This window comes from Salmo trutta, chromosome 4, assembly GCF_901001165.1.
Source record: "Salmo trutta chromosome 4, fSalTru1.1, whole genome shotgun sequence".
Lineage (NCBI taxonomy): Eukaryota > Metazoa > Chordata > Actinopteri > Salmoniformes > Salmonidae > Salmo > Salmo trutta.
The window spans coordinates 11,795,191-11,822,470 of record NC_042960.1 but is presented as its reverse complement, the minus strand read 5'-3'; the positions used below and the strand labels follow the sequence as shown (position 1 = coordinate 11,822,470).

Below are 27,280 nucleotides of genomic sequence, written 5' to 3'. Positions count from 1 at the left end.
TCCATGTGTTACTCTGTGTTGTTTGTGTTGCACTGCTTTGCTTTATCTTGGCCAGGTTGCAGTTGTGAATGAGAACTTCTTCTCAACTAGCCTACCTGGTTAAAAATAAAGGTGAAATAAAAAATAAATAAAAAATTGTGCACTTGATTTCCTCTCCAGGCCCACCGGGAAGGCAGCGTTTGTACCTTCAGTCACATGAAATGGCAACAATTTGCCTACCCGTGCGCAGGGCAGCTGAATTGTCTTCACCTACCACCAACAGCCTGAGACTAATAAAAAAAAAAATAGGAACACAAGGCTATCGTTGTAGTTTTTTTTACAGAAATGTTTGGCGATCGACTATTAAAGCCTTGGAGATCGACTGGTTGGTGACCACTGAAGTAGACGGATATAAATAATGAATAACTTAGCCTTACTAATGTTACAATACTAATGATTTGAGTCACACGTATGCATGTGTGCTTGATTAATGAGGAGGAAGCCACTGATTAGCTGCGGGTCATTACCTGGAAAGTAACTATTAGTGATGTATTATTGTTGTGTACTATTAGGCCTACATACTGTCTATACAGTATGTGTGAGAACCATTGGTGGAAACTGTACTTTTCACTCACCAATCAAATGCAATTGACCAATGTGTTCAGTAATTTAATAGGCCAAATCAGATCTCAAAACCAACTGACCACATCAACCATATGTCCAGCAAGAAGCATAGCCTTCATTTCTACCATTGAACTTGCGTACAGTAGCCACTTTCACAAAATAATGGAAACACCAATTTAACAGAAGATCTAAACCCAATCATTGTTGTTTTTCTAAGAAATGCACTTGTGGAAATACAAGAACAACCAAATGTTGATAAAAGACTGGTCATTAAACATTTATATATTGTTTCCAATGTTTTAGGCTAAACCTAGCTATTTATCCAATTCATCCAGTGTTTGATCATTGATTCGAAATGGGACATTTGTGAAATGTCATGAGAAATATTTACTTTAAATCATTAACACAAAAGATAATCATACAATCAGAGGGAGATATGAGCTTTGTAAATGTAAACAAAAACATGCATGATGTAGATTTATAAATGAAAACATGTACATTGTCAATGTATAGGCTACAATTTAGGATTGTTATATAACATAACATTTTACATTTGATTGAAAGGCCAGGGAATGTTGAAATACCTCCAGAGATCCTGAACCAAGTTTCTGCAACATAAGGCTTTCTCTTTGAACAACTTCAACAACCAGCTGTGGTATTTGGTATTTTATTAGGATCCCCATTAGCTGTTGCAAAATCAGCAGTTACTCTTCCTGGGGTCCCCACAGAACATTAATAGACAAGTAAGTGTTCGGCTGCCACCTGTTCCCGGCCAGTTTCTCCTACTCGTTCAACCTAAAGAGGCGCCATAGGATTTCTTACATAGGGGAGAAATCCTGCAGCTGCTCCCAGTGTGAGAAGAAGTTCTCCCACCAGCACCAGCTGAAGGTGCACCTGAAGATCCAAACAGGAGAGAGGCCATTCGGCCCATGTATAGTGTGTAGTTCCAGTCAGTATTAGATAGAATGCCCGCCTGTAGGGAAAACAACCTGTGGTTACCCAGGTACAAATGCAAATCTTGTTCGCTTGTTTATGTGAATTGCAAAACTACATTTAAGAAATGTACATGTCTAAAAATTACTTTTCAACATTGTCTGCTCCAGAGCGTTCTCACTACTTAGAAATATTGTAGGAATTCCCTCATGCCCCTTTTCATGACGGTGATACCAGCCCTGTGAGTGAGTGAATCCTAGCTACCTACCGACTGGACCATTAAACTAGCAAAGACCAACAACGCAAAACAAACAGATACAAGTAGTGAGTGGAGTAACAAATGGACTATACTAAAGTTAAACGTCTTACCACTCGTGCTCTAGGTGGCACTGTAAAATTAACGTGACAATGGGGACTGAGGTACTATTACTTTTAGCTTTATATCTGAAGAATAGTAACGATTAACACTCTCCAGTGCTGCTTGTTGTTCTGGGTGCCACTGCCGTGCCATGTCCTTCCTGAGGAGCATTCTGAGTGGTGCAGTGAGCGTGGCTTCATCTTGGTTATACTGGGTTAGGAAACATGTCATACCCAGAAAACTCTGTCTTCTGGTGGGGGCATCTGTGTGACTGCTGTCACCTTGGAGTTGCCTGCTTTAACCCTGTCTGCGCTGATGTGTCCCATGTACTTCCCTCACCATGTATTGTATCTTGTCAGCATTGAACTTCACATTCAGACGGATAGCTATACCCATCACTTGCTGTAGAATGCAGTCATGCTCTTCTTTGGTGGCTGCTGCAATTATCATGTCATCTGCAATTACATAGACTGAAGCATGGTAATGATTAACACTGTGCACACTTCAAACTGCAAGACCGCTCATTTACATATCCCCTTGACCTTAAACCTCAAGAGTGATACTGATTGGCTGTTAAACACAAGGGAGTTATGGACTACCATTAAAGGTGTATTGCTCCATATAATACATTACCTGTGATGAAATGTTTTCCACAAACATAGCTGGCTGTGTAGACTGATGGCCCCTACATTTCCCACACTCTGTGCTGACTGACTTGGTTATTTTTGTATCATTGCAGGGACGGAGTTTCCCTTATCTCAGTCAAAACAAAACATTATACTTAATTCACATAAGGACATTTTTTAAATAATTGACTCCAATGGCTCCATATTGTTAGGTACCTGAATCACAGTGTTAGAGATGGGCTTGACTGTGGTTAACATTTAATAATATCATGTTTCTGTTTGTACAGCAAAGAGTTTATTATATAAAGCTTTATATGTTCTTCTGTACAATTTGTGTTTACTGTCTGCAGTCCATGAGGACCTGCTGATATCCAGTGTTGCTGGTAGGAGAGACTGGACCTCTGAAGCAGCTTGTCACAAACCATGGCCCCAGATCAGGACCCTGGATCAGGAGCCGTCGCTGTTTCTTCCAGAGTAGAAACCGGGAACGAACCACGAGGGACAGAGACTCCACCACCACACAGAACACAACCAGTGGACAGGTGGACCGAATAACTTCAGTCCTGGTGGTCATCATAGAGACAGAGACTCCAGTCAGGGATCCAGTCTGCAGCCCAGACCCTCCTCTTCACAGTCTCAGTGCAGGGATGAAGCAGGGCCTGGGGCTGATAGAGATAGGAGGGTTTCTCTCTGTGATACAATCACCACAGTATCTGTGATGAACAGAGCAGGTCACCCTGGGCTTCAGCCTTCACATAGTGGTGGGAGACCCCTGGTGGTAGCCTATCAGCAAGTCTGTCTTCTCCTTCAGGGTCTTGTTTAATGCCTGGGGACTGGGTTGGTAGAAGGGCCTGGACCTGGGTCTAGCCTTCCTTAGCAACCTCATGGTTACCCCACGAATACAGACAGGGTCAGGATGGGCATTCACCACAAAAGGTACCCATCAAACACTAGGGCTAAGAGGGTAATTAACCATATACCCCTCATTAACTTATCATTTGAAACAGGCTTGTGTAAATACCTGTTTTTAGAGAGACAGTAAACCTAGGCTAGAACAAGGACAGTTGAATATTTACCTTACTGAGGTGATCTAGATGGAATGAAGTCATTGTAATATTTTCTACTGTATTCTTGCTAACACACTATTCTTTCTAAACAAGTCGGCTCTAAGCTTGAAAGATAGATACTGATCAGTAAGTACCGTATTTCAAAGAACAGCGCGCATACCTTTTTTTCATTTAACCACACCATTTGAGCTATGACGCCGACCAATTAGATCCTTTTTCTTCAGTGTTAACGGAAGTGAACATTAAATCAAGAACAATTTTGTACGTTAGTGTTTTTAATGTTGTTATTTAGACGTTTATTAACACCCTGGAACTCAACATATGACTAATTTATCTGCAAAGAATCACATACTTACCCCAGGTAGTATTTAATTCGCGTTGGAGACTGGATTTGGTTGATAGATGTTATTTAAGTAAAGCTAGCTAGTAGCTGCTAACAATGGCTAAACGTATGGTTTTTCACACTCAAATAGCCTCCATCATGGAGGTGCTAGCGAATGCAGCCGTGGCAGAGATCTGTAAACTCGTAGACGACGACTATGCAGTGTTTTGTTTGGAAATAACTCAAAGCCAGAAAGAAAACAGGGCATTGCGGACAGAACTGAAAGTGGCACGGGAGCGCGCAGAGAGGACAATACGAGAGCGCGCCCTAGCTAGTCGTCCCAGTAGTGTCAAGATCCTCGACCGATACAGAGGAATGGCAAGAGGTACATTTTGATTTTGCAGAAGGCCGAGGCTGTGATGCATGTCGCCCCGTTCCCCTCTGCACATGTTACCCATAATTGGGTCTTGGTCAGTGTTTGGATAGTATGCAATACTTCACCTGATTACTTAACTATCTTGTACATTTTTATGTATTTTACCAGGCAGGTCAATTAAGAACAAATTCTTCTTGCACAAAGACACAATACCATATTCTAAGCAGATTCTTGATTTGCTGAATTTCCTATTGTCATGCTCAACTAAACTAATGTGACACAAGGAACATAATCAATCCACCAATAAATAGTATGTCAATAAGAAGTGTTACCTTAGATCCTCCTTGCCAAATGTAGACGGCGTCAATTGTGTAGAATATAGAGTTGCGCATTGACAGTACCTAATTTCACCATCCCTTTTCCCCCAATCACTCTTTTAGGTGAAGGACATCTCACTGAAGGCCACAGGAGCTTTGTGAAGCCAGCGGAACACAACGCGTGGAGAGATGACCAACCCATAGCTATAGATGAGGGGAGTGGAACCTCAACCCAGCATGTTATCGTGAAAGAGGTTAGTGTCATAGTGTAACAAATTACAGTAGATCAAATGTGGCCTGTTTATTTCAGAAAGGCTCCCCTCAGCTATTCACTTGCTTACATGTACATCCTGATGTATCTGCCATAGGGGAGCTTGTGAGACTTCCCTATGACATTGTTATCCAATTCAACTCATGTACCACTAATAACCTCCCCTCTTGTGTCAGTCTGCAGAGGCTGCAGGTCCTGGGGTCAAGCTGGAGAGGTCTGAAGGAGAGGAGGACCCACGGCACAGCAGAGACATCCAGACTGGAGCAGCGTCTGGGGTGGCACCCCCTGTAGCCATGGAGGACCCCACCACCACACCAGCGCTGCCCAGGACCCGACACAGCATCACGGACGTCAGTGGAACGCTGAATGCTGTCCTCAAGTCAGAGACGGACACTACGACTTTAACAGTGCTGGAGCGACTGGGCTGTTCTCCTGGTCGCCACTCTGAGTATTTACTTTATGGGAGCCCGAGGAAGGTTCTGTCCCATCAGGACTCAAGTGACACATTACAGAATAGCAATGATCCGTCCTATTCATACACTACAGAGACAGAGATGATACCTGGTGACATGCCTGTGGGCTTAGATACACAGATTAATCCAATGAGAGGGGACTGGAACCAGTACAGCAGTAGTGTATACTCTGAAGGGTCCTTAGATAAGAAAGGGGAGGGTCTGGTTGTAGATGAGGTGACTGTGAAGGAGGAGGGTGACCCTCTGACATGGAATGCCGACGATACTCACTTAGGAGGCCAGCCGCAGGGCAACACTAGTGACTTCTTAGACTACAGGGAAAGCTTAGAGCCAAATCCAAATATCGCAACCCACTCCCCTTTACACGCGTTCAGGGATTCAGACCCAGAGTCCACATCGATGGCACCTTCCAATTCACACGGCTGCGTCCTTTTTGATCAGGTATTGAATTCAAAGGATGTAAGGTCCAAGACTCGGGGAGAGGAAGCAACATCAGGCAACAGTAAAGAGAAACGGTTCCTCTGCATGTTCTGTAACAAAGGCTTCAGCTGCCCTCAGAAGGTGGAGATCCACCAGAGGGTCCATACAGGGGAGAAATTATTCAACTGTACCCAGTGTCACATGCGCTTCACCCAGGCTGGCACTCTGAAGAGACACCAGAGGGTCCACACAGGGGAGAAACCCTTCAGCTGTACCCAGTGTCACATGCGCTTCACACAGTCTGGCAACCTGAAGATCCACCAGAGGGTCCACATAGGGGTGAAACCCTTCAGCTGTACCCAGTGTCACATGTGCTTCTCCCAGGCTTGGAACCTGAAGAGCCACCAGAGGGTCCACTCAGGTGAGAAACCCTTCAGCTGTCCCCAGTGTCACATGAGCTTCTCCCACTCGTCCAGCCTGAAGAGGCACCAGAGGGTCCACACAGGGAAGAAAATATATAGCTGCCACTAGTTTGGAAATACTTTTCCCCACCAGAACCAGCTGAAGATGCGCCTGAAGCTTAACATGGGAGAAAGGCCGTTTGCCTGTAAGCACTGCGGGAAGAGGTTCTCATAGGAGCTACCTCAGGATACACCAGCAGAAAAAACATTTCACTATATAACATAGAAAGTAACCATTCCACTCGATAGCTTCTGATGTTTAGATCAAACCTTGCATTGAAGACAAAGATACTCTTGTTATTCTAAATCAGAATGTAACAGATTTCAGTGTTGAATATTCCTGTGTAGAATATTGCATGCAGGCAGTGGCCGTGTCCGAATACCCATACTAGTGTACTTCATACTTAAACTGCATATTCATTTTGGCATTTGATCTAGTAGAATTCACTAATCTTTTCCGACTCGTGTTTGATAACAGCTGATAATCCAATAAATTGATGCGCTGTTTCAAAATGAACGAATGGTGGGAGTCAACGCAATCGTGCATTCAGTGTACTTTTTCAAAATGTGACATATAACAGACTTAGCAAGTGGGAGGGGGGGGGGGCTCTTCTGTCTTAACATCAGTGGGAAGCTGGTTCCACCAGGACAGAGAAGTGCTTTGACTGGGCTGAGTGGGGGCTGATCCCCACTGGTGGGATGGCCAAGAGACCAGAGGAGGCAGAACAGAATGCTTGAGTTGGGGTGTAGGGTTTGACCATAGCCTGAAGGTAGGGAGGGGCAGTTCCCCTTGCTGCTCTGTAGGCAAGCACCATGGTCTTGTAGTGGATGTGAGCTTCGACTGGAAGCCAGTAGAGTGTGCCAAGGAGCAGTTGAACACTTTGGGAAGGTTGAACACCAGGCGGGCGGGGGCAATCTGGATAAGTTGCAGGGGTTTGATGGCACAAGCAGGGAGCCCATCCAATAGAGAGTTGCAGTAGTCTAGACTGGAGATGACAAGAGCCTGGATTAGGACCTGCGCCACTTCTTGTGTGAGGAAGGGTCGTACTCTACTGTTGTAGAGCCTGCAGGAAAGTCACTGCTTTGATGTTTGCAGAGAATGACAGGGTGTTGTCCAAGGTCACGCCAAGGGTCTTTGCACTCTGGTAGGGGGACACAGTGGAGATGTCAACCATGATGGAGAAGTCTTGGAGTGGGCAGACCTTCCCCGGGAGAAAGAGCAGTTATGTCTTGTTGAGCTTGAGGTGGTGGGCCGACATCCAAGCTGAGATGTCTGCTAAACACACAGAGATGCGTGTGTATGTGTGGTTTTCATATGGTGTATTTAACACTTGTTTATGTTTAATAAACACAAAATGGGACTTTTAATTCTAAGACTTTCATTGAGACTCTTTAGTATATATCACTTCGGATCTCGCCCTATTCTGCCTACACACGACAGTGCTTTATAACCGATATAATGTACACTTACTAAATATACCTACACATACCCACACACTAAAACACCTACTGTACATGTCAAAATATTTTAGTCAGGTTTGTCTGATGACTTGATTTATAAGTTATTTTTACCCACAACATTTTTTTGTCCACCATGATGGGTTTAACAACAATGAAGTCATTCTGTAACTACAGTATAGGACTCAAATGTAGTGAGGATGGGTTAATACTCCATGTTGAAAGTGTGTTTATTATCCGTGTATGTACCTTAGGGTAGTGTATGTCTGTGTAATTTGTGTCACCTGTCTCTTCCAGGAGGGTCTAGAGTTGCTGCTGGTGAAGGAAAAGGGGTGTGAGGAGGGTCTGGGGATCCCTGAAGGTAGTGACGAGATGATTAATACAGAAGCTCCGATGCAGTTTTCAAAGCACTACTGATTCGACAACGTTTCAATGCTTGCGTCAAAGTAGCAATACCACGTGAGCAGTACTATCTGACAAGTGTCGGAAATCGGAACTGATGGTGCTTTCAAGACCACTGGGAACTCAGAGAAGGGGGGGAAAAAACACAGTCTAATCAGGACGTCAGTGATCTTCAGGTCGGAGCTGTAGAAAGAGGCCCAAGTTCTCGACTTGGATTTCCAGTCGGAGCTCATACTTTCCCCCAGAGTTCCCAGTTATTTTGAACGCACTTAAGTCGGAGATTTTTGAGTTTCCAGTTGCTCTGAAGAAGGCATGAGAGTGCTGATCTCATTCCAGCTCTGCTGGGAGCTTTCAAGAATCTTAGAATTTTGTGTAGATAATTCAGTTTTAGCAGGTGAACGATAGTTCAGGGCGTACAGCCAAATGGCGGATTAATCTATCCTGAAACCATAACACAGTATTGAATTTTGAGACTTTTTCTTTCTCAGAACAGTGATTGTAAATGAAACAACTATAGTAGTTTTTATTGATAATTATCAAATTATGTATCCAAAGTTTGTTGTGAATATGTAAAAGTGAGTGGAAAAGGTTGAATTAAAACCCAAGGCAAAGTTGACGAGCAGTTACCTCGTGATAAATGAGGTAAAAAGCTTCGTTTGATCCAAGTCAGTAGCTTCCAAAACAGCGACCTCTGCTGGACAGTACATAGGCTTATTCTAGATATTCTTCTGCTTTTCTCACCTGACAGGTGGCTCAGCCTGTAGAGCAGCGCAAATCAGTCGTGTTCTTACAACACGGGATTACATTCCTGTATAAATGTGTGGGGTCTTTTTTGAAACACTGGCTACATTGTATTTCTAACTTTTACATTCTTTGTTTAGAGAAGCATAGGCTGCTCAGGTTTTTTATTTAACATCCTAAACCATGCCATGTAACCACCATCTTTTGTAAAGTTGTTCGTTTCAAACACTGAGCTAGTGTGCTTTTTCGAACCATGATTTGCAAAATTCTTGATCCCACGGAATTTCTTCAATACAATGTTTCTGTCATACACCGACCTCTACTGGACACCTTATTTACCAATTTACTTCGATTTTTAAACGTTCTAGTACATCAACGCTAGTGCAGGTAGGGACAGCGATTTGGGGTCAGACACTAGCATAGGCACAATATATAATCCTGGCTATGGTTGAAAATGTAGTTTCTTCCCATAGTTGTTCAAATAATTTTTTTTTGTGTAACCTATGATAATCTTTTGTCTTCGGGATCCTAAATAATACCCGTTTTTAATAAACTGGCGGCAAAAATGACAAATAGGATGTGAACCCCACATTCTAATTGAATGTACTAAATCAACGCTCACACCTACCCATTGCACCACGACGTTTTGATGGATGCATCGGAAAAAAAGTATACTGCACATAAACATCAAACATGCTGACCAGCAGATGTCACTGATGCGCACTGTGTTAAAAGCTCAGAGTAATTAACCTTTTTCGGTACAATTTGGTGAAAGCCCCAAGTTTCAGAAAGCATCGATTTCCCATCACCAGAAATTGACCGTGGTGATATAAATCAACAAGTTTTAGGCAATGTTATCATGCAGCTTGGGTATCCACTCAGCTGTTGTCGAAATAATAAATGCGGTGGTTTTCTAACATGGCCGGCAGGAGGCGTCGTACGTCAACTGGCATCCCTTTATACTCGGTGATCAACAATCAAAACATCGAAATGCATTGCTAATGAAATAAATACATGTGCCTCTCATAAACTGTTTCATAAACATTGTCTTGTTATTCATATGGCCTAACTTTAGCTTAGGAGACGGAGGAAGGACAATAGTCACACCCCAATAAAAATATTGTTTTGTCTTCAGTCATGGCCGCCTGCATTTCTTTATGAACATTGATGAAAAACGAGGCCAAATCCGGAAGTGCAGCTGCACTTCTTGAATCAACACATATGGCATTTTATGATAAACTCCAATGGATCCATATTTTTCGGTTCTTGAATCACTGTGTTAGAGATGGACTTGACTGTTGTTAATATTTTATAATATCATGTCCCCCAGACACGATCAGGACATGCATGTTGAAATATCAAAACAAACTCTGAACCAACTATATTAATTTGGGGATAGGTCGAAAAGCATTACATATTTATGGGCATTTAGCTAGCTAGCTTGCTGTTGCTACCTAATTTGTCCTGGGAAATAAACATTGGGTTGTTATTTTACCTTAAATGCACAAGGTCCTCTACTCCGACAATTAATCCACAAATAAAAAGGGGAAAAGTTTGTTTTCTAGTAATCTCTCTTCCTTCAGGCTGACTTGCCTAGTTAAATAAAGGGTACATTTCAGGCTTATTCTTCTTCGGACTTCATATGTCGGTTGGAAACAAACTTTAAGGTGCATTACCACAACCAACTGGACTGGAGTCTGGACCTCAGTTCATCTTTCAATCACCCATGTGGGTATTGGCTCCTAAAAACCAATGAGAAGATGGCTTGTGGGTATATGCTCCTAAAAACCAACGAGGAGATGGGAGAGGCAGGACTTGCAGCGCATCGATTGCCACAAATAGAACCAAGTTCTATTTTAGCACCTGGCAACGCAGACGCGAGCAGTGTGGGTGCAATGATTGAATAACATGTATGTGTACATTTCCTTTGCAGTGCTTGTGCACACGACGCAAGCGGTGTGGTCAGCATCTGAGACTGCCATCAATTATTAATTTGTTTGTGGTGATGAGGGATGTTTTACAAAACAAAAGCCCTTAGCGAGTGGATATAATCAGAGTATCAACGCCAATGATACATTTTCAAACCATGGCTTTACTCAAGTGTGTTCTGGCTCTGGCCCAACCCCTCGGTTTCTGGACAAATCAGAAGGCCCCGAATTTGTTTGCATTGGTGAAGGGTTGGGGAGGTACTCAGAGCTACTCAGAACCAGACTCATTGCTGAGAAGAAACTAACGTCCTTGGGCATGGCGTAGCGTTTGGCTGGAGCAAGGAGTCTGGGTAGCCAGACAAAACCTTTATATGCTTTTCTGTACAATTTGTGTTTACAGTCTGCAGTCCATGAGGACCTGCTGATATCCAAGTGTTGCTGACAGGAGAGACCAGCCTCTTAAGCGGCTGTTCACATATAGCCGTCGCTATACCTTCCCAATTCGGAACCGGGACCGAACCGTGAGGGACAGAGACTCCACCACTGCACAGAACACAACTAGTGGACAGGTGAACTGAACAACCTCAGTCAAAGGTTGAGGTGGAGAGGGTCAAAAAGCTTTAAATGTCATGAATGGTCAAAATCATTGTTTTTCATGAAATTTGATGATATTTGGATGAAACCAGATCAAAGTATGATGACCAAAGTGTGAAAAATGACTGTTGGTTCTACATATTCTATTCTTTTACCCCTTTTTCTCAACCAATTGGTAGTTAGTCTTGTCTCATCGCTGCAATTCCCGTACAGACTCGGGAGAGGCAAAGGTCGAGCCGTGCGTCCTTCGAAACACATTCCAACCAAGCCGCACTGCTTCTTGAAACAATGCCCACTTAACCCGGAAGCCAGCCGCACCAATGTGTCGGAGGAAACACCGTACACCTGGCGACCGAGTCAGCGTACACTGGGCCCGGCCTGTCACAGGAGTCGCTAGTGCGCGATGGGACAAGGACATCCCTCCCTGCTGGCCAAGCCCTCCCCTAAGCCCCATGGGTATCCCGGTTGCAATAGAGCCTGGACTCGAACCCAGAATCTCTAGTGGCACTTAGACCAATGCGCCACTCGGGAGGCCCTGTATTCTATTCTACTGTATTTTAGTCAATGCCACTCCGATATTGCTCAAACTAATATTTCTATATTCCTAATTCCACTCTTTTACTTTTAGATTTGTGTATTGTTGTGAATTGTTAGATACTACTGCACAGCTGGGGCTAGGAACACAAGCATTTCACTACACCCGCAATAACATCTGCTAAATATGTGTATGTGACCAATAACATTTGATTTGATTTGGAGAAGGCGTCTTTGCAGAGGAGCGAGGTTTACATACCTAGATAGCACAGGAGGTTGGTGTGGCACCTTAATTGGGGAGAACGGGCTCGTGGTAATGACGGAGACATGAGAATCACAAGAGACATGCCAAACGGAAGATGTGTGAAAAAAAATGGACATCATTGATGCAATTTCAATGTTGTTTGAGTTGCTTTGTGTATCCCTAAATCTGCTTGAGATGATTTTACTGCAACTTGACGTACGTGTTTCAAAGAACTGTCAGTCAAGGCGAGCTCATGAATATAAGCTCCCCACTCACTCAGCCTTGTCTTTTCAAACCTCCTGGTAGTTAGCCACGAGAGAGAAATGACTTTTTCTCAAATTTGGAGCAATTCCATCGCCCCAAAATATTATGGTCAATACATACAATTCTGAACACATTGTATATGATTGGGAGTCCCATAGGGCGGCGCACAATTGGCCAAGCGTCGCCCGGGTTTGGCCGGTGTAGGCCATCATTGTAAATAATAATTTGTTCTTAACTGACTTTCCTAGTTAAATAAAGGTTAAATTAAACATTTAAAAATGTATAATGCTAATGCATCGGCACCAATAAATTGTCCAGTACACTTATTGTATGATATTTTCATGTACATGCTCTTATGTCTAAGCTTCTAAGGTGACTCAGGCTTTACTAATTCTTGTGAAGTGTATCAGTGATTAGTATTCTGTAATAAGTTCCAAAACAATAGATATGCAATTGTGTATTACTGCTGTTTGTCTGATATCCAACAGTCTATGATCAGCTCTGTTGACCATGAGAGCATTTTGCGGAGAATATGGGTTGCGGGCGCATACTTACATGTCTAAAGATGACTTTTCAACATTGCCTGCTCCCAAGCGTTCTCAAACACTAGAAAAAAGTAATACTGTAGGGCTTCCCTCAAGCCCCTTTTCATGACAGCACTAAAGTTAGCCATGTGAGTGAGTGAGTGCTAGCTAGCTATCCTGGGTAGGTATTTCAAAATCATAATTTAACAATTCCAAATGTTGTGTATATTTTGTGGTAACTTGTAGAGACAGACGTGGTCAACTAAACAAACATTTTTACACAATGATATTAGGACGGATCTAGGCTAGAACTCGGACAGTTGAATATTTACCTTACTGTGGTGATTATATTATGTTTCTACTATATTTTTGCCAACACACTTCTTTCTAAACAATTCTGCTCTCAGCTTGAAAGACACTGATCATATGAGATTTGATATGTAACGTAGAAACAGTACCGTTTTTGAAACAGGGCGCCAAAATGTTTTATTTAACCACACCCTTTGAGCTATGACGACAACCAATAAGATCACTTCTCTTCAGTTTAAACGGAAGTGAACAGTGACTAAGAACAATTTCCACGTTAGCGTTTTTATTAGGACGTTTACTAACACCATGGAACTCAAAATATGACATTTAAATGCATAGCGTCACATAATTATCCCAGGTAGTGTTTAATTCTCGTTGGAGACAGGACTTGGTTGATAGATGTTATCTGGATAACACTAGCTAGCTGCTAACAATGGCTAACTGTATGGTTTTTCACACTCAAATAGCCTCCATTATGGAGGTGCTGGCGAATGCAGCCGTGGCAGAGATCTGTAAACTCGTAGACGACGACTATGCAGTGTTTCGTTTGGAAATAACTCAAAGCCGGAAAGAAAACGGCTCATTGCGGAGGAAACTACAGCTAATCGAACTGAAGGCGGCACGGGAGCGCGCAGAGAGGACAATGCGAGAGCGCGTCCTTGCTAGTCGTCCCAGTAGTGTCAAGATCCTCGACCGAAACAGAGGAACGACAAGAGGTACATTTTGCAGAAGTCCGGGGCCTGTCGCCCCGTTCTCCTATGCGCATGTGTGACTTTAGATGTGTTAACTCAGCATTTCCCAAACTCGGTCCTCCAGACCCTAAGGGGTGTACGTTGTTAACCATAATTGTGTCTTGGTCAGTTTTTGAATAGTATGCAATAATCCCCCATATTTAAAAAAAAAAAGTATATTTATTTAACACTTAGCAATCTTACTCAAAGACCCTATCATATTATAACCAGATTCCTCTATTTACTGCATTTCCTATTATTTACTAAATTAAAACAATGTGATGCATTAAACATAATACATCAATCAACAAATAGTACATCAAGAAGTTATGAGATGTGTTACCTTACATCCTTGCCAATTCTAGACAGTAACAATAGTGTACAATACACCGTTGAGCATTGACAGTAGCTAACCTAACCACCTCTTTCACCCCCAATCACTCTCAGGTGAAGGACAGCTAACTGGAGGCCACAGGGGCTTTGTGAAGCCAGCGAGAGACAATACATGGAGAGATGACCAACCAATCACTGTTGATGACGAGAGTGGAACCTCAACCCAGCACATTATTGTGATAGAGGTTAGTGTAATAGTGTTACATCAAAATTACAGTAGATCAAATGTGTCCAGTTTACTTCAGAAAGGCTCCCCTCAGCTGTTCACTTGCTTACATGTACATCTTCATTTATCTGCCATAGGGGAGCTTGTGAGACTTCCCTACAACACTGTTATCCAATTAAACTCATGTGCCGGTAATAACCTCCTCTTCTTGTGTCAGTCTGCAGATGCAGAGGCTGCAGGTCCTGGGGTGAAGCTGGAGGGGTCTGAAGGAGAGGAGGACCCACGGCACAGTAGTGACATCCAGACTGGAGTGGCTGGAGTGCCCCATGAAGCCACTGAGGACCCCACCACCGCCCCAGCGCCGCCCAGGACCCAACGCAGCATCACGGAGGTCAGTGGAACGCCGAACACCGTCCTCAAGTCAGAGACAGACACAGAGACTTTAACTGTAACACACAGGCTCTTCCATACAGGATCTGACCACAGTTTAGACCCGGAGAGGCTGGGGCTACTGGGCTGTCCTCCTGCTCCCGGCTCAGAGTACTTTCCGATATGTCACCAAAGCCAAGGAACGGTTCATTACCGTGGAGATGGTGACACGTTACAGACTGGTGGTGATCAGTCTAGTTCTTACGCTACAGACATGGACCGTGGCAACATGCCCTTGGGTTTAGAGACACAGACTGATCTGTCTAGAGGGGACTGGAACCGGTACAGTAGTGGTGTACACTCTGAAGGCTGCCTAGATAAGAAAGGAGAGGGTCTGATTGTAGATGAGGTGAAAGTGGAGGCCGACGCTTCTCCCACATGGAATGCAGATAGTCAAAGAGACGGACACTTACAAGGCAGAGATTTCTTAGATTACAGGGAAACCTTCGAGACAAATCCAAATGTCGCGACCAACTCCCCTTTACTCACGCTCAGGGATCGCGACCCAGTGTCCACGTTGATGGGGCCTTCCGATTCACACATCCTTTTCGATCAGGTATTGAACTCAAAGGACCAAAGGGCCGAGGCTCTGGGAGGAGGAGAAACATCAGGCAATAGTAAAGAGAAACAGTTCCTCTGCATGTTCTGTAAGAAAGGCTTCAGCTGCCTCCAGAAGATGGAGATCCACCAGAGGGTCCATACAGGGGAGAAACCCTTCAGCTGTACCCAGTGTCACATGCGCTTTGCCCAGGCTGGTAACCTGAAAATCCACCAGAGGGTCCACACAGGGGTGAAACCGTTCAGCTGTACCCAGTGTCACATGCGTTTCGCCCAAGCTGGCAACCTGAAAATCCACCAGAGGGTCCACACAGGGGTGAAACCCTTCAGCTGTAGCCAGTGTCATATGCGCTTCTCCCACTCGTCCAGCCTGAATAGGCACCAGAGGGTCCACACGGGAGAAATCCTACAGCTGCCCCCAGTGTGAAAAGAGATTCTTCCACCAGAACCATCTAAAGATGCACCTGAAGGTCCACACAGGAGAAAGGCCGTTCGCCTGTACATACTGTGGGAAGAGGTTCTCAGAGAGGAGCTCCCTCAGGATGCACCAACTGAAAAACATCCCATTCCATAACATAGAAAGTAACCATTCCACTCAGGAATGGTTTAGAGCAAGCCCTGCATTAAAGTCAAAGATACATTTTCATTATTGTCAGCAAAAATATCCACAGATTTCAGTGTTGAATGTTCCTGGATAGAATATTGCATTCAGATAGTGTGAAACAGTATATACAACAGTACCAGTCAAAAGTTTGGACACACCTACTCATTCAAGGGTTTTTCTTTCTTTTTACTATTTAAAATATCTATTTTCAAAAGCTTGAGGTCGCTTAGAAATGTCCTTGTTTTTGAAAGAAGAGCACTTTTTTTTTGTCCATTTTAAAGTAACATCAAATTGATCAGGGGTTTGATTACATGCTCAAAATGGCCAGAAACAAAGAACTTTCTTCTGAAACTCGTCAGTCTATTCTTGTTCTGAGAAATGAAGGCTAGCATCCCGGAGTGGCTTCTTCACTGTTGACGTTGAGACTTGTGTTTTGCGGGTAGTATTTAATGAAGCTGTTAGTTGAGGACTTGTGAGGCGTCTGTTTCTCAAACTAGACACTCTAATATACTTGTCCTCTTGCTCAGTTGTGCACCGGGGCCTCCCACTCTTTATATTATAGTTAGAGACAATTTGCGCTGTTCTGTGAAGGGAGTAGTACACAGCGTTGTACGAAATCTTCAGTTTCTTGGCAATTTCTCACATGAAATAGCCTTCATTTCTCAGAACAAGAATAGACTGACGAGTTTCAGAAGAAACTTCTTTGTTTCTGGCCATTTTGAGCCTGTAATCGAACCCACAAATGCTGATGCTCCAGATACTCAACTTGTCTAAAGAAGGCCAGTTTTATTTCTTCTTTAATTAGCACAACAGGGGGATTAGCTAACACAACGTGCCATTGGAACACAGGAGTGATGGTTGCTGATAATGGGCCAATGTAGATATTCCATTTAAAAAAATAATCTGCCATTTCCAGCTACAATAGTCATTTACAACATTAACAATGTCTACACTGTATTTCTGATCAATTTGATGTTATTTTAATGGACAAAATGGTATTTTCTTTCAAAAACAAGGACATTTCTAAGTGACCCCAAACGTTTGAACGGTAGTATATGTGTGCGATGTTCACAAATGCCTATTTCATTACCTCCATTCAACTACTTAATTTTCTTTACCCAATACACTTTTCATGAGACAATTAATGCAGTTTATCAAAATCATGCTGATTTGTTGTTGAGACATGTGTATGTGTGGTTTTTATATGGTGTATTTAACACTTGTTTCTGTTTAATAAACAAAAAATGTGACTTTTCATTCTGAGACTTTTATTGACTGCATGCACTCAAGTGCTTTATAATCAATACACACACTAAATATACCTACACACTAACAAATACAGTTGAAGTCAGATGTTTACATACACTTAGGTTGGAATTATTAAAACTCGTTTTTCAACCATTCCACAAATTTATTGTTAACAAACTATAGTTTTGGCAAGTTGATTAGGACATCTACTTTGTGCATGACACAAGTCATTTTTCCAACAATTGTTTACAGACAGATTATTTCACTTATAATTCACTGTATCACAATTCCAGTGGGTCAGTTTACATACACTAAGTTGACTGTGCCTTTAAACAGCTTGGAAAATTCCAGAAAATGATGGCATGGCTTTAGAAGCTTCTGATAGGCTAATTGACATCATTTGAGTCAATTGGAGGTGTACCTGTGGCTGTATTTCAAGGCCTACCTTTAAACTCAGTGCCTCTTTGCTTGACATCATGGGGAAATCAGCCAAGACCTCAGAGAAAAAAAAAAATTGTAGACCTCCACAAGTCTGGTTAATCCTTTGGAGCAATTTTCAAATTCCTGAAGGTACCACGTTCATCTGTACAAACAATGGTACAGAAGTATAAACACCATGGGACCACGCAGCCATCATACCGCTCAGGAAGGAGACGTGTTCTGTCTCTTAGAGATGAACGTACTTAGGTGCGAAAATAAATCCCAGAACAACAGCAATGGACCTTGTGAAGATGCTGGAGGAAACAGGTACAAAAGTATCTATATCCACAGTAAAATTAGTTCTATATCAACAACCTGAAAGGCCGCTCAGCAAGGAAGAAGCCACTCCTCCAAAACCGCCATAAAAAAGCCAGACTACGGTTTGCAACTGCACATGGGGACAAAGATCTTACTTTTTGGAGAAATGTCCTCTGGTCTGATGAAACAACAATAGAACTGTTTGGCCATAATGACCATCGTTATGTTTGGAGGAAAAAGGGGGAGGCTTGCAAGCCAAAGAACACCATCCCAACCGTGAAGCACGGGGGAGGCAGCATCATGTTGTGGGGGTGCTTTGCTGCAGAAGGTACTGGTGCACTTCATAAAATAGATGGCATCATGAGGTAGGAAAATTATGTGGATATATTGACGCAACCTCTCAAGACATCAGTCAGGAAGTTAAAGCTTGGTCACAAATGGGTCTTCCAAATGGACAATGACCCCAAGCATACTTCCAAAGTTTTGGCAAAATGGCTTAAGGACAAAGTCAAGGTATTGGAGTGGCCATCACAAAGCCCTGGACCTCAATCCTATAGAAAATTTGTGGGCAAAACTTAAAAAGTGTGTGCGAGCAAGGAGGCCTACAAACCTGACTCAGTTACACCAGCTCTGTCAGGAGGAATGGGCCAAAATTCACCCAACTTATTGTGGGAAGCTTGTGGAAGGCTACCTGAAACGTTTGACCCAAGTTAAACAATTTAAAGGCAATGCTACCAAATACTAATTGAGTGTATGTAAACTTCTGACCCACTGGGAATGTGATGAAAGAAATAAAAGCTGAAATAAATCATTCTCTACTATTATTCTGACATTTCACATTCTTAAAATAAAGTGGTGATCCTAACTGACCTAAGACAGGCAATTTTTACTAGGATTAAATGTCAGGAATTGTGAAAAACTGAGTTTAAATGTATTTGGCTAAGTTGTATGTAAACTTCCGACTTCAACTGTACCTACTGTACACTTCAAAATGGTTTAAGGTTTGTCTGATGATGACTTTACATAGATGACTTATTTTTACTCACATCATATTTATGTCCTCCATGATGGGTTTAACAACAATGAAGTCATTGTGTAACTACAGTATAGCACTCAACTGTATTGGGGATGGGTAAATACTCCATGTTGAAAGTGTATTTATTATCTGTGTGTGTGTGTGTGTGTATATGTACGTACATCAAATCACATTTATTTGTCACATACACATGGTTAGCAGGTGTTAATGCAAGTGGAGCGAAATGCTTGTGCTTCTAGTTCCGACCATGCACTAATATCTAACAATATCTAACAAGTAATATCTGTATCACCTGTCTCTTCTAGGAGGAGGAGGGTCCAGAGGTGCTGTTTGTGAAGGAGGAGGGTCTGGCGAACCCTGAGGGGACCATGGTTATGGAGGACAACCAGATTACACCCCCTCCTGAACCCACAGAGGAACCAGCTGAGCAGCACAGGACCACATACAGTCTCACTGAGGTGAGCCCACTGTAAACTACTGTCTGAATGGTATTAGGTCAGGGCCCGTATTTACAAAGCCTCTCAGAGTAGGAGTGCTGATCTAGGATCAGTTTAGCCTTTTAGATCATAATGAATAAGACTGTGTAGACAGGCAGGGAACTGATCATTGATCAGAACCTCTACTCAGATTCTTTGTGGATATGGGCCCAGGTCTTGATAAATGTTTTCAGAAGGGTGGGACCATGCCTTTGAATTATCAAACCATTTTAAAGAGTGTCAAGTAATCAAATCAACTAGCATGTTTGCATAGTACTTATCGCAATCCCTCATTGCCCAATCAGAAGATGCTCCATAGCAGGGTGCTCATATCAGATTTCTTGATCCAACATCCTCTCACTCTGTATCTCTTACAGTCAGTAGACATGGAGGATGGGAAGCCTGATCTGCTGCTAGTCAAAGAGGAGACAATAGAAGATGGACCAGAGAGCATTGATCTGCTGAGTGGACTAAAGGTGGGGGAGGAAGGTAAGGGAGAAATACATATAACCCATAGATCCTAAACAGGGTTCTACAGTGCAACCATTTTACTCACATATGCATCTAAATATTTTGTTGTGCCATGTGGAATTTTAATTTAGGAGCATCAGTGTGCCTAGAAAAATTTAAGATTCTAGTTTCAATACCTGAAATATTTTTAATTGTCCTCCTATATTTCTTTGTGCGCCTACATTTTACTTATACTTACTCTTTGTAAAAATAAAGTCAGCATAGAGCCCTCTTCAATGGGAATAGTGATGCGCCTGGATATTATTTTCTTCATTCATAAAATGAAATGAATACAACTTATGTTGATATATACAAAAACATAATGTATGAACTTCACCAGGTAATTGACATAAAAATGTATATGAGTTCCCCCTCAGTCACTCAACTTAGGTACAACATACTATGGGGAGTCGCACTCTCGTGACCGGTTGAAGGTTCCACAATCACACCTGACAAGACCAATGAAATCGGCACCTCGCTGGAAGCTCCGCCTTCCACAGGTGATAATCATGAGGCTCGGATTCATTCCTTCAACTATTCCACTCTTCACCTTGATGTGAACAGGAACAATTCACGCTACTGAAACAAGCAATTAGAAAACGTGACCGTCTTACGTTGTGCCAACTAAACTGTCCCATAGTGGTAGAGCGTGCTCACCCCTGGACATTGTGTGCTGAAGTTTGTATTTGGTATTGTTAGTTTCCTAATCACAAACAGTTATTATTCTTCAGTTTGCTGGAGCAATGGTTAAGATGGCTAAGAAAGCGACCGAGATGACGATGGCTAAGCCGGGTTCGAGGTCACGATCATGCCCCCAGTCATGCGGGTTATACTATGTCGAACCAGTCCGTGTGGGCATTGCCACCTACTGTGTGAAAACTCCCTGGAAAGACGTGTAGCATTCTTGTAGCATTCCTTGCGACTTTCCTTTCCAAGAATTTGGCAACTTAGCTGTGACCGAGGTACAGGAAGCGGAGAGGGACTTGAGGCTTTTGTCGGAAAAGGTGGAACTAGCCTCCCAGCAGGGAAATGGTGAGCTGGTGGGTTTGGTGACATACAGGGCCCATGTTCGGATGACGACATGGTGTCCCTGGACAGCTCAGGGGGTTTCCTCGGGTGAGGAAGAGGACTTAGTTTGGGGACAACCACCTCCTCGCGCTACGAGAGTAGCATCGTTTTTTGGTACTCCATGAGGGGCCAGGGGCTGAGGGTGTTGGCCTATCTGGACGATTGGCTGATAGCAGTCAAAGGAACAAGCAGTGTTACCCACAGAGGCTAGTGCCCCATGTTCATTCTCTAGGTTTTATTGTAAACCAAAAAATTGAGCTGTCTAACCCCATTGCAGCACATTCCATTCCTGGGTCTCGAGTTAGACTCATCCTTAAATTGCACTTTTCTATCCCTGCAGAGGTTGTCAGGTTTCCAGCTCTGCTTGGCCCAATTTTCGGTTGGGGCACACTGTACGTTTTCACCAGTTCCTGCGCCTACTGGGGATGATGCTTCTATGATGGTGGTCATTCCCCTGGGGCTGTTCCATTGCTGGGTGCTAGCAACACGCTTGGATGCATTTCGTTACCTAAACCAGTCAATTCAGGTGTCCTCGACATGCCTTCCACTGTCCCAGTGGAGGGCTCCCCAGCTACTGTCGCAAGGGGGTCTCATGGGCCAGGTGTTGTCCCGCAAGGTGATCACGACAGACTGCGAGGGTTACTGAATTTGGGGAGTATGGATGGTGTCACAGAGTGCCCGGCTTATCAATTACCTGGAACTTCTGATGGTGTACTGGCGCTCAGGCCCTCCTGCGTTTGTTGAGCCGGCATGTGCTGTCAGTGGTGTAATGGGTACTCAATTGTCATACTTAAGTAAAAAGATACAGAGCCTTGCAAAATTATTCATCCCCCTTGGCGTTTTTCCTATTTTGTTGCATTACAACCTGTAATTTAAATTGATTTTTATTTGGATTTCATGTAATGGACATACACAAAATAGTCCAAATTGGTGAAGTGAAATTTAAAAAATAACTTGTTTAAAAAAAAAAGTGAAAGTGGTGCGTGCATATGTATTAACCCCCTTTGCTATGAAGCCCCTAAATAAGATCTGGTGCAACCAGTTACCTTCAGAAGTCATGTAATTAGTTAAAGTCCACCTGTGTGTAATCTAAGTGTCACATGATCTCAGTATATATACACCTGTTCTGAAAGGCCCCTGAGTCTGCAACACAAAGCAAGGGGCACCACCAAGCAAGCGGCACCATGAAGACCAAGGAGCTCTCCAAACAGGTCAGGGACAAAGTTGTGGAGAAGTACAGATCAGGGTTGGGTTATAAAATTTTGAACATCCCACAGAGCACCATTAAATCCATTATTAAAAATGGAAAGAATATGGCACCACAACAAACCTGCCAAGAGAGGGTCGCCCACAAAAACTCACAGACCAGACAAGGAGGGCATTAATCAGAGGCAACAAAGAGACCAAAGACAACCCTGAAGGAGCTGCAAAGCTCCACAGCGGAGATTGGAGTATCTGTCCATAGGACCACTTTAAGCCGTACACTCCACAGAGCTGGGCTTTACAGAAGAGTGGCCAGAAAAAGGCCATTGCTTAAAGAAAAAAATAAGCAAACGCGTTTGGTGTTCGCCAAAAGGCATGTGGGAGACTCCCCAAACATATGGAAGAAGGTACTCTGGTCAGATGAGACAAAAATTTAGCTTTTTGGCCATCAAGGAAAACGCTATTTCTGGCACAAACCCAACACCTCTCATCACCCCGAGAGCACCATCCCCACAGTGAAGCATGGTGGTGGCAGCATCATGCTGTGGAGATGGTTTTCACCGGTAGGGACTGAGAAACTGGTCAGAATTGAAGGAATGATGGATGGCGCTAAATACAGGGAAATTCTTGAAGGAAACCTGTTTCAGTCTTCCAGAGATTTGAGACTGGGACGGAGGTTCACCTTCCAGCAGGACAATGACCCTAAGCATACTGCTAACGCAACACTCAAGTGGTTTAAGGGGAAACATTTAAATGTCTTGGAATGGCCTAGTCAAAGCCCAGACCTCAATCCAATTGAGAATCTGTGGTATGACTTAAAGATTGCTGTACACCAGCGGAACCTATTCAACTTGAAGGAGCTGGAACAGTTTTGCCTGAAAGAATGGGGGAAAAATCCCAGTGGCTAGATGTGCCAAGCTTATAGAGACATACTTCAAGAGACTTGCAGCTGTAATTGCTGCAAAAAGTGGCTCTACAAAGTATTGACTTTGAGGGGTGAATAGTTATGCACGCTCAAGTTCTGTTTTTTGTCTTATTTCTTGTTTGTTTCACAATCAAAAATATTTAGCATGTTGTGTAAATCAAATGATACAAATTTTATTCCAGGATGTAAGGCAACAAAATAGGAACAATTTCAAGGGGGGTGAATACTTTCGCAAGCCACTGTACCTTAATACAAAATGACTCAAGTAAAACTCACCCAGTAAAATACTACTTGAGTAAAAGTCAAAGTATTTGCTTTTAAATATACTTAAGTATCAAAAGTAAAAGTATAAACCATTTCAAATTTCTTCTATTAATTAAACGACACAATTTTATTTTTATTGACGGATAGCCAAGGGCACACTCCAACACTCAGACATAATTTACAAACTAAGTATGTGTTTAGTGACTCAGTAGGGATGACCAGGGATGTTCTCTTGATAAGTGTGTGAATGACAATTTTCCTGTTCTTTTGCGTGTCAAGGAAAATGTATCGAGTAAAAAGTACATTATTCTCTTTAGGAATGTAGTAAAGTAAAAGTAGGCCAAAATATAAATAGTAAAGTACAGATACCCCCAAAAACTACTTAACCAGTTCTTTAAAGTATTTTTACTAAAGTACTTTACACCACTGTGTGCTGGTCATATCTAACGACGGTGGCTCAGTTGGTTGAGCATGGTGCTTGCAATGCCAGGGTTGTTGGTTTGATTCCCACGGGGGACCAGTACGAAAACAGTACAGAAATGTGTGGTTTCACTTTTGTAAGTCACTCTGGATAAGAGCGTGTGCTAAATTACAAAAATGTAAATATAATACATCAACAGGCATGGGCGGTCCCTCCTCACCTCGGCTCAGTCCCTGTTGTGGTGGAGCAGTGCACATTTGCTCTCACTTCAGGTGATGCATGTTCCTGGTTACCTCAACTCAGGTGGATCTGCTATACCCCTGGGTGGTTGCCCAGATATGGGAGCGGTTCGGCAATGCCAACATAGATCTTTGCGCATTGTCTTTTTTTCTGCATGAGGGACCCAAGTGCCCCGTTGGGAACGGACTCTCTGGCGGACCAGTGGCCTTTGACCTTCCTTTATGCATTTCCGCCAGTGGTTCTGTTTCAGCCCACGTTGGAGAGGGTGCGCCGGGAGGGTTTATCATTGATTCTTGGGGCTCTCTGTTGGCCCAGGCAGCCTTGGTTCGGGGAGATCATTTGCTCTTTAGGGCGGGGACCCTGGCAACTCCCGTTGCGCAGAGTCCTGTTGTCCCAGGCGCACAAGCAAGTTTGGCACCGGACGCCGGAGATTTGGACTGGGTGGGGGACAAGTTACTTGAGCTTTCGGACAAGTAAATAATCTGTCCTACTTGTGGCTAAAAAAGTTAATGTCAAGCCCTGAAAGCGGTATTAAATTGAAGGAATTAATCCTGTGGAAGATGTTGTGTCCAGCGAGGCGTGGATTTCATTGACCTTGTCAGGCGTGATTGTAGATCCTTCAACCGAAGTTGCAAGGGTGCGACTCCCCATAGTATGTTGTACCTGGTTTCCCTCCTTCAGGGAACAGTAGTTATAACGTTACGTTTTCTCTGCCATGTTTGGAAAGTATTTGGTAACCTCTTCTTGCAGGTGGTTGGCTGGAGGCTAATAGAGGAGACTGGGTGAACATCTTGGATTCCCAGACCCAGACCGGTGCCGCCAAGGGCCCAGGGGACAGCATCACTGAGCAGACCAGGACCAGAGGCGACATAGTGGAGGTCAGTGGATGGAACAGCGTCCTCAACTCTGGGCTGGGGAACAACACTGTTAACCACAACCAGAAAAAGACAATGGAACACAAAGCAACAACTGAACTGAGACCAGGACTGGCTGAGACCAGGGCAAGGCGTAAAATTGGTCTGCGTGGACTGGGAGGTGTCCGTATGCGGCTGAAGAGAACAGACACAGACTCGGCTAGCGATGCACCATCCTGCTCCTATAGTTGTGATTCAGAGAGACTGATGGTGCCTCAAGTTAACCCTCTAACAGGTCCTTCCTTCAGCCTGCCTTCTATAGGATCTGTCAACTGGAATATGGACCCTGCGACAACACAGACACTTCCTGGTCTTCATCCTCCTCACACTCTCCTAATGTTAAACCAGACCTCAGACAATGCCAATGCCTCAACACTAAATGGCTACACAAGCTCATTGACAAATGAAACTAGTAGAGATGGAATCAGTAAAGGTGGCAGTGCCAAAGAGAAGCGCTTCCCGTGTTCATTCTGTGGGATAGCCTTCAGTTTCCCCAAACAGGTGGAGATCCACCAGAGGATGCACACGGGGGAGAAAGCGTTCAGCTGCCACCTGTGCCCAGCCAGTTTCTCCCGATCGTCCAACCTGAAGAGGCACCAGAGGGTCCACACAGGGGAGAAACCCTACAGCTGCCCCCAGTGTGCAAAGAGGTTCTCCCACCACCACAATATGAAGGTGCATCTGAAGGTCCACACAGGAGAGGCAGTTTCCCTGTATGCACAGCAGGAGTAGCCTTATCAGACAAAGTTGTCTAATAAATTGGGAGAAATCGTATCACTTGAGATACTTAGGGGATGTCTGGAAACTGTTAAGATTAAATATAGTTATCATGTGAAGTGTCTTGAGGTAAGAGACTAATTAACCACAAATACATGCTAGCTGTTCCCGTAGACTTCCAGTCATTGAGCCAACAACTATCCATTTAAAAGCTTGTCTCTGCAAAAATATAAAAACAAATGTACATATCTTTTGCGGAGATGGCTAAATGAATATGGAGGAAACCCTGAATTCCCCTTTAAAAAAACAGCCCCTTCCCACAATGACACCACGTTCAGAAAGTATCATCATTTGTTGGTGGGGGAAAAAACGGTGTAAAGCAAAATTATTCCACTCTAAGGTTCCACCCTGTTAGGATTATGCACCTATCGGTTGTTAAATATTGTTAGGAAAGATGGCAAATAAAAGACTAATGTCAATATTTATTTATCTTTGAATATATTTTTATTTTATGTATATTTAGATACATTTGTTACTAATTACAGTTACATAGCCTAATGTAAGTAATTGTAATGAAATTAAATGTGAATAAATAATTGTAATTAGTAATGTAATTGGCTAGCAACAATATATAATCTATTTTCATGTTTTACAAACTCCGGTTGACAATGTTTTAAAAAAAAATTTAATTTTTTTTATTTGATCAAATAAATAGAAAGTAAACTAATGCACAATATTCATTCTTATTATAGGTGTTATGTTTTTCAACCATTTCATACAAGGTACAAAAATATATAATACAACATTTAAAGTGTTTGTCCCATGTTTCATCAGCTGAAATAAAAGATCCCAGAAATGTTCCATTCACCCAAAAAGCTTATTTTGCACAAATGTTGTGCACAAATGTTTATATCCCAGTTAGTGAGCATTTCTCCTTTGCCAAGATAATCAGCATGACCATTACACAGTTGCACCTTGTGCTGGGGACAATAAAAGGCCACTCTAAAATGTGTAGTTTTGTCACTCAACACAATGCCACAGATGTCTCAATTTTTTTGATGGAATGTCCACCAGAGCTTTTGCCAGAGAATTGAATGTTCATTTCTCTACCATAAGCCGCTTCCAACGTTGTTTTAGAGAATTTGGAAGTACGTCCAACCGGCCTCACAACCGCCGACCACGTTTATGGCATCGTGTGCTGTGATCCCGTGTGGCTCAGTTGGTAGAGCATGGTGTTTGCAACGCCAGGGTTGTGGGTTCGATTCCCACGGGGGACCAGTACGGAGAGAATTTATTTTTTTTGAAATGTATGCATTCACTACTGTAAGTCGCTCTGGAAAAGAGCGTCTGCTAAATGACTAAAATGTAAATGTAAAATTGTGTGGGCTTGCTGATGTCAACGTTGTGAACAGAG

The 27,280-nt window shown here is 43.1% G+C and overlaps 2 protein-coding genes and 1 long non-coding RNA gene across 4 annotated transcripts; 2 read left to right on the top strand and 1 right to left on the bottom strand.

Annotated features, from left to right (window-relative positions):
* Nucleotides 1-628: 628 nt before the first annotated feature.
* Nucleotides 629-4,080, bottom strand: LOC115191393 (uncharacterized). The gene is made up of 3 exons (XR_003877651.1): nucleotides 3,944-4,080; nucleotides 2,234-2,364; nucleotides 629-1,576 (listed from the first exon to the last, which is right to left on the bottom strand). It is a non-coding gene; the product is annotated as an uncharacterized LOC115191393 (long non-coding RNA).
* On the top strand, nucleotides 3,666-9,962 carry LOC115191281 (zinc finger protein 184-like). Of its 2 annotated transcripts, XM_029749164.1 has the most exons (4): nucleotides 3,666-4,294; nucleotides 4,726-4,856; nucleotides 5,050-6,187; nucleotides 7,983-9,962. In XM_029749164.1, the coding sequence occupies exons 1-4, from the start codon at nucleotides 4,027-4,029 to the stop codon at nucleotides 8,021-8,023; spliced, it is 1,578 nt and encodes a 525-aa protein (XP_029605024.1). In that variant the 5' UTR covers nucleotides 3,666-4,026; the 3' UTR covers nucleotides 8,024-9,962. The 2 variants fall into 2 exon arrangements, with proteins under 2 accessions (XP_029605024.1, XP_029605020.1); XM_029749160.1 differs by lacking the exon at nucleotides 7,983-9,962 and having other exon boundaries at nucleotides 5,050-6,766.
* A 3,347-nt stretch (nucleotides 9,963-13,309) lies between these two features.
* LOC115191160 (zinc finger E-box-binding homeobox protein zag-1-like) lies at nucleotides 13,310-26,477 on the top strand. The gene is made up of 6 exons (XM_029749111.1): nucleotides 13,310-13,941; nucleotides 14,404-14,534; nucleotides 14,733-14,906; nucleotides 19,434-19,586; nucleotides 19,982-20,093; nucleotides 24,986-26,477. Exons 1-6 carry the CDS (start codon nucleotides 13,659-13,661, stop codon nucleotides 25,879-25,881), a joined length of 1,749 nt encoding a protein of 582 aa, XP_029604971.1. The 5' UTR covers nucleotides 13,310-13,658; the 3' UTR covers nucleotides 25,882-26,477.
* The last annotated feature ends 803 nt before the right edge of the window (nucleotides 26,478-27,280 follow it).

Excerpts from the sequence above, each read along its gene's own strand:
- LOC115191281 (XM_029749160.1), top strand. The coding sequence starts at position 4,027 with ATGGCTAAACGTATGGTTTTTCACACTCAAATAGCCTCCATCATGGAG. Across the intron at positions 4,295-4,725 it reads ATACAGAGGAATGGCAAGAG|GTGAAGGACATCTCACTGAA; the intron begins GTACATTTTGAT and ends TCACTCTTTTAG. Across the intron at positions 4,857-5,049 it reads AGCATGTTATCGTGAAAGAG|TCTGCAGAGGCTGCAGGTCC; the intron begins GTTAGTGTCATA and ends CTCTTGTGTCAG.
- LOC115191160 (XM_029749111.1), top strand. The coding sequence starts at position 13,659 with ATGGCTAACTGTATGGTTTTTCACACTCAAATAGCCTCCATTATGGAG. Across the intron at positions 13,942-14,403 it reads AAACAGAGGAACGACAAGAG|GTGAAGGACAGCTAACTGGA; the intron begins GTACATTTTGCA and ends AATCACTCTCAG. Across the intron at positions 14,535-14,732 it reads AGCACATTATTGTGATAGAG|TCTGCAGATGCAGAGGCTGC; the intron begins GTTAGTGTAATA and ends TTCTTGTGTCAG.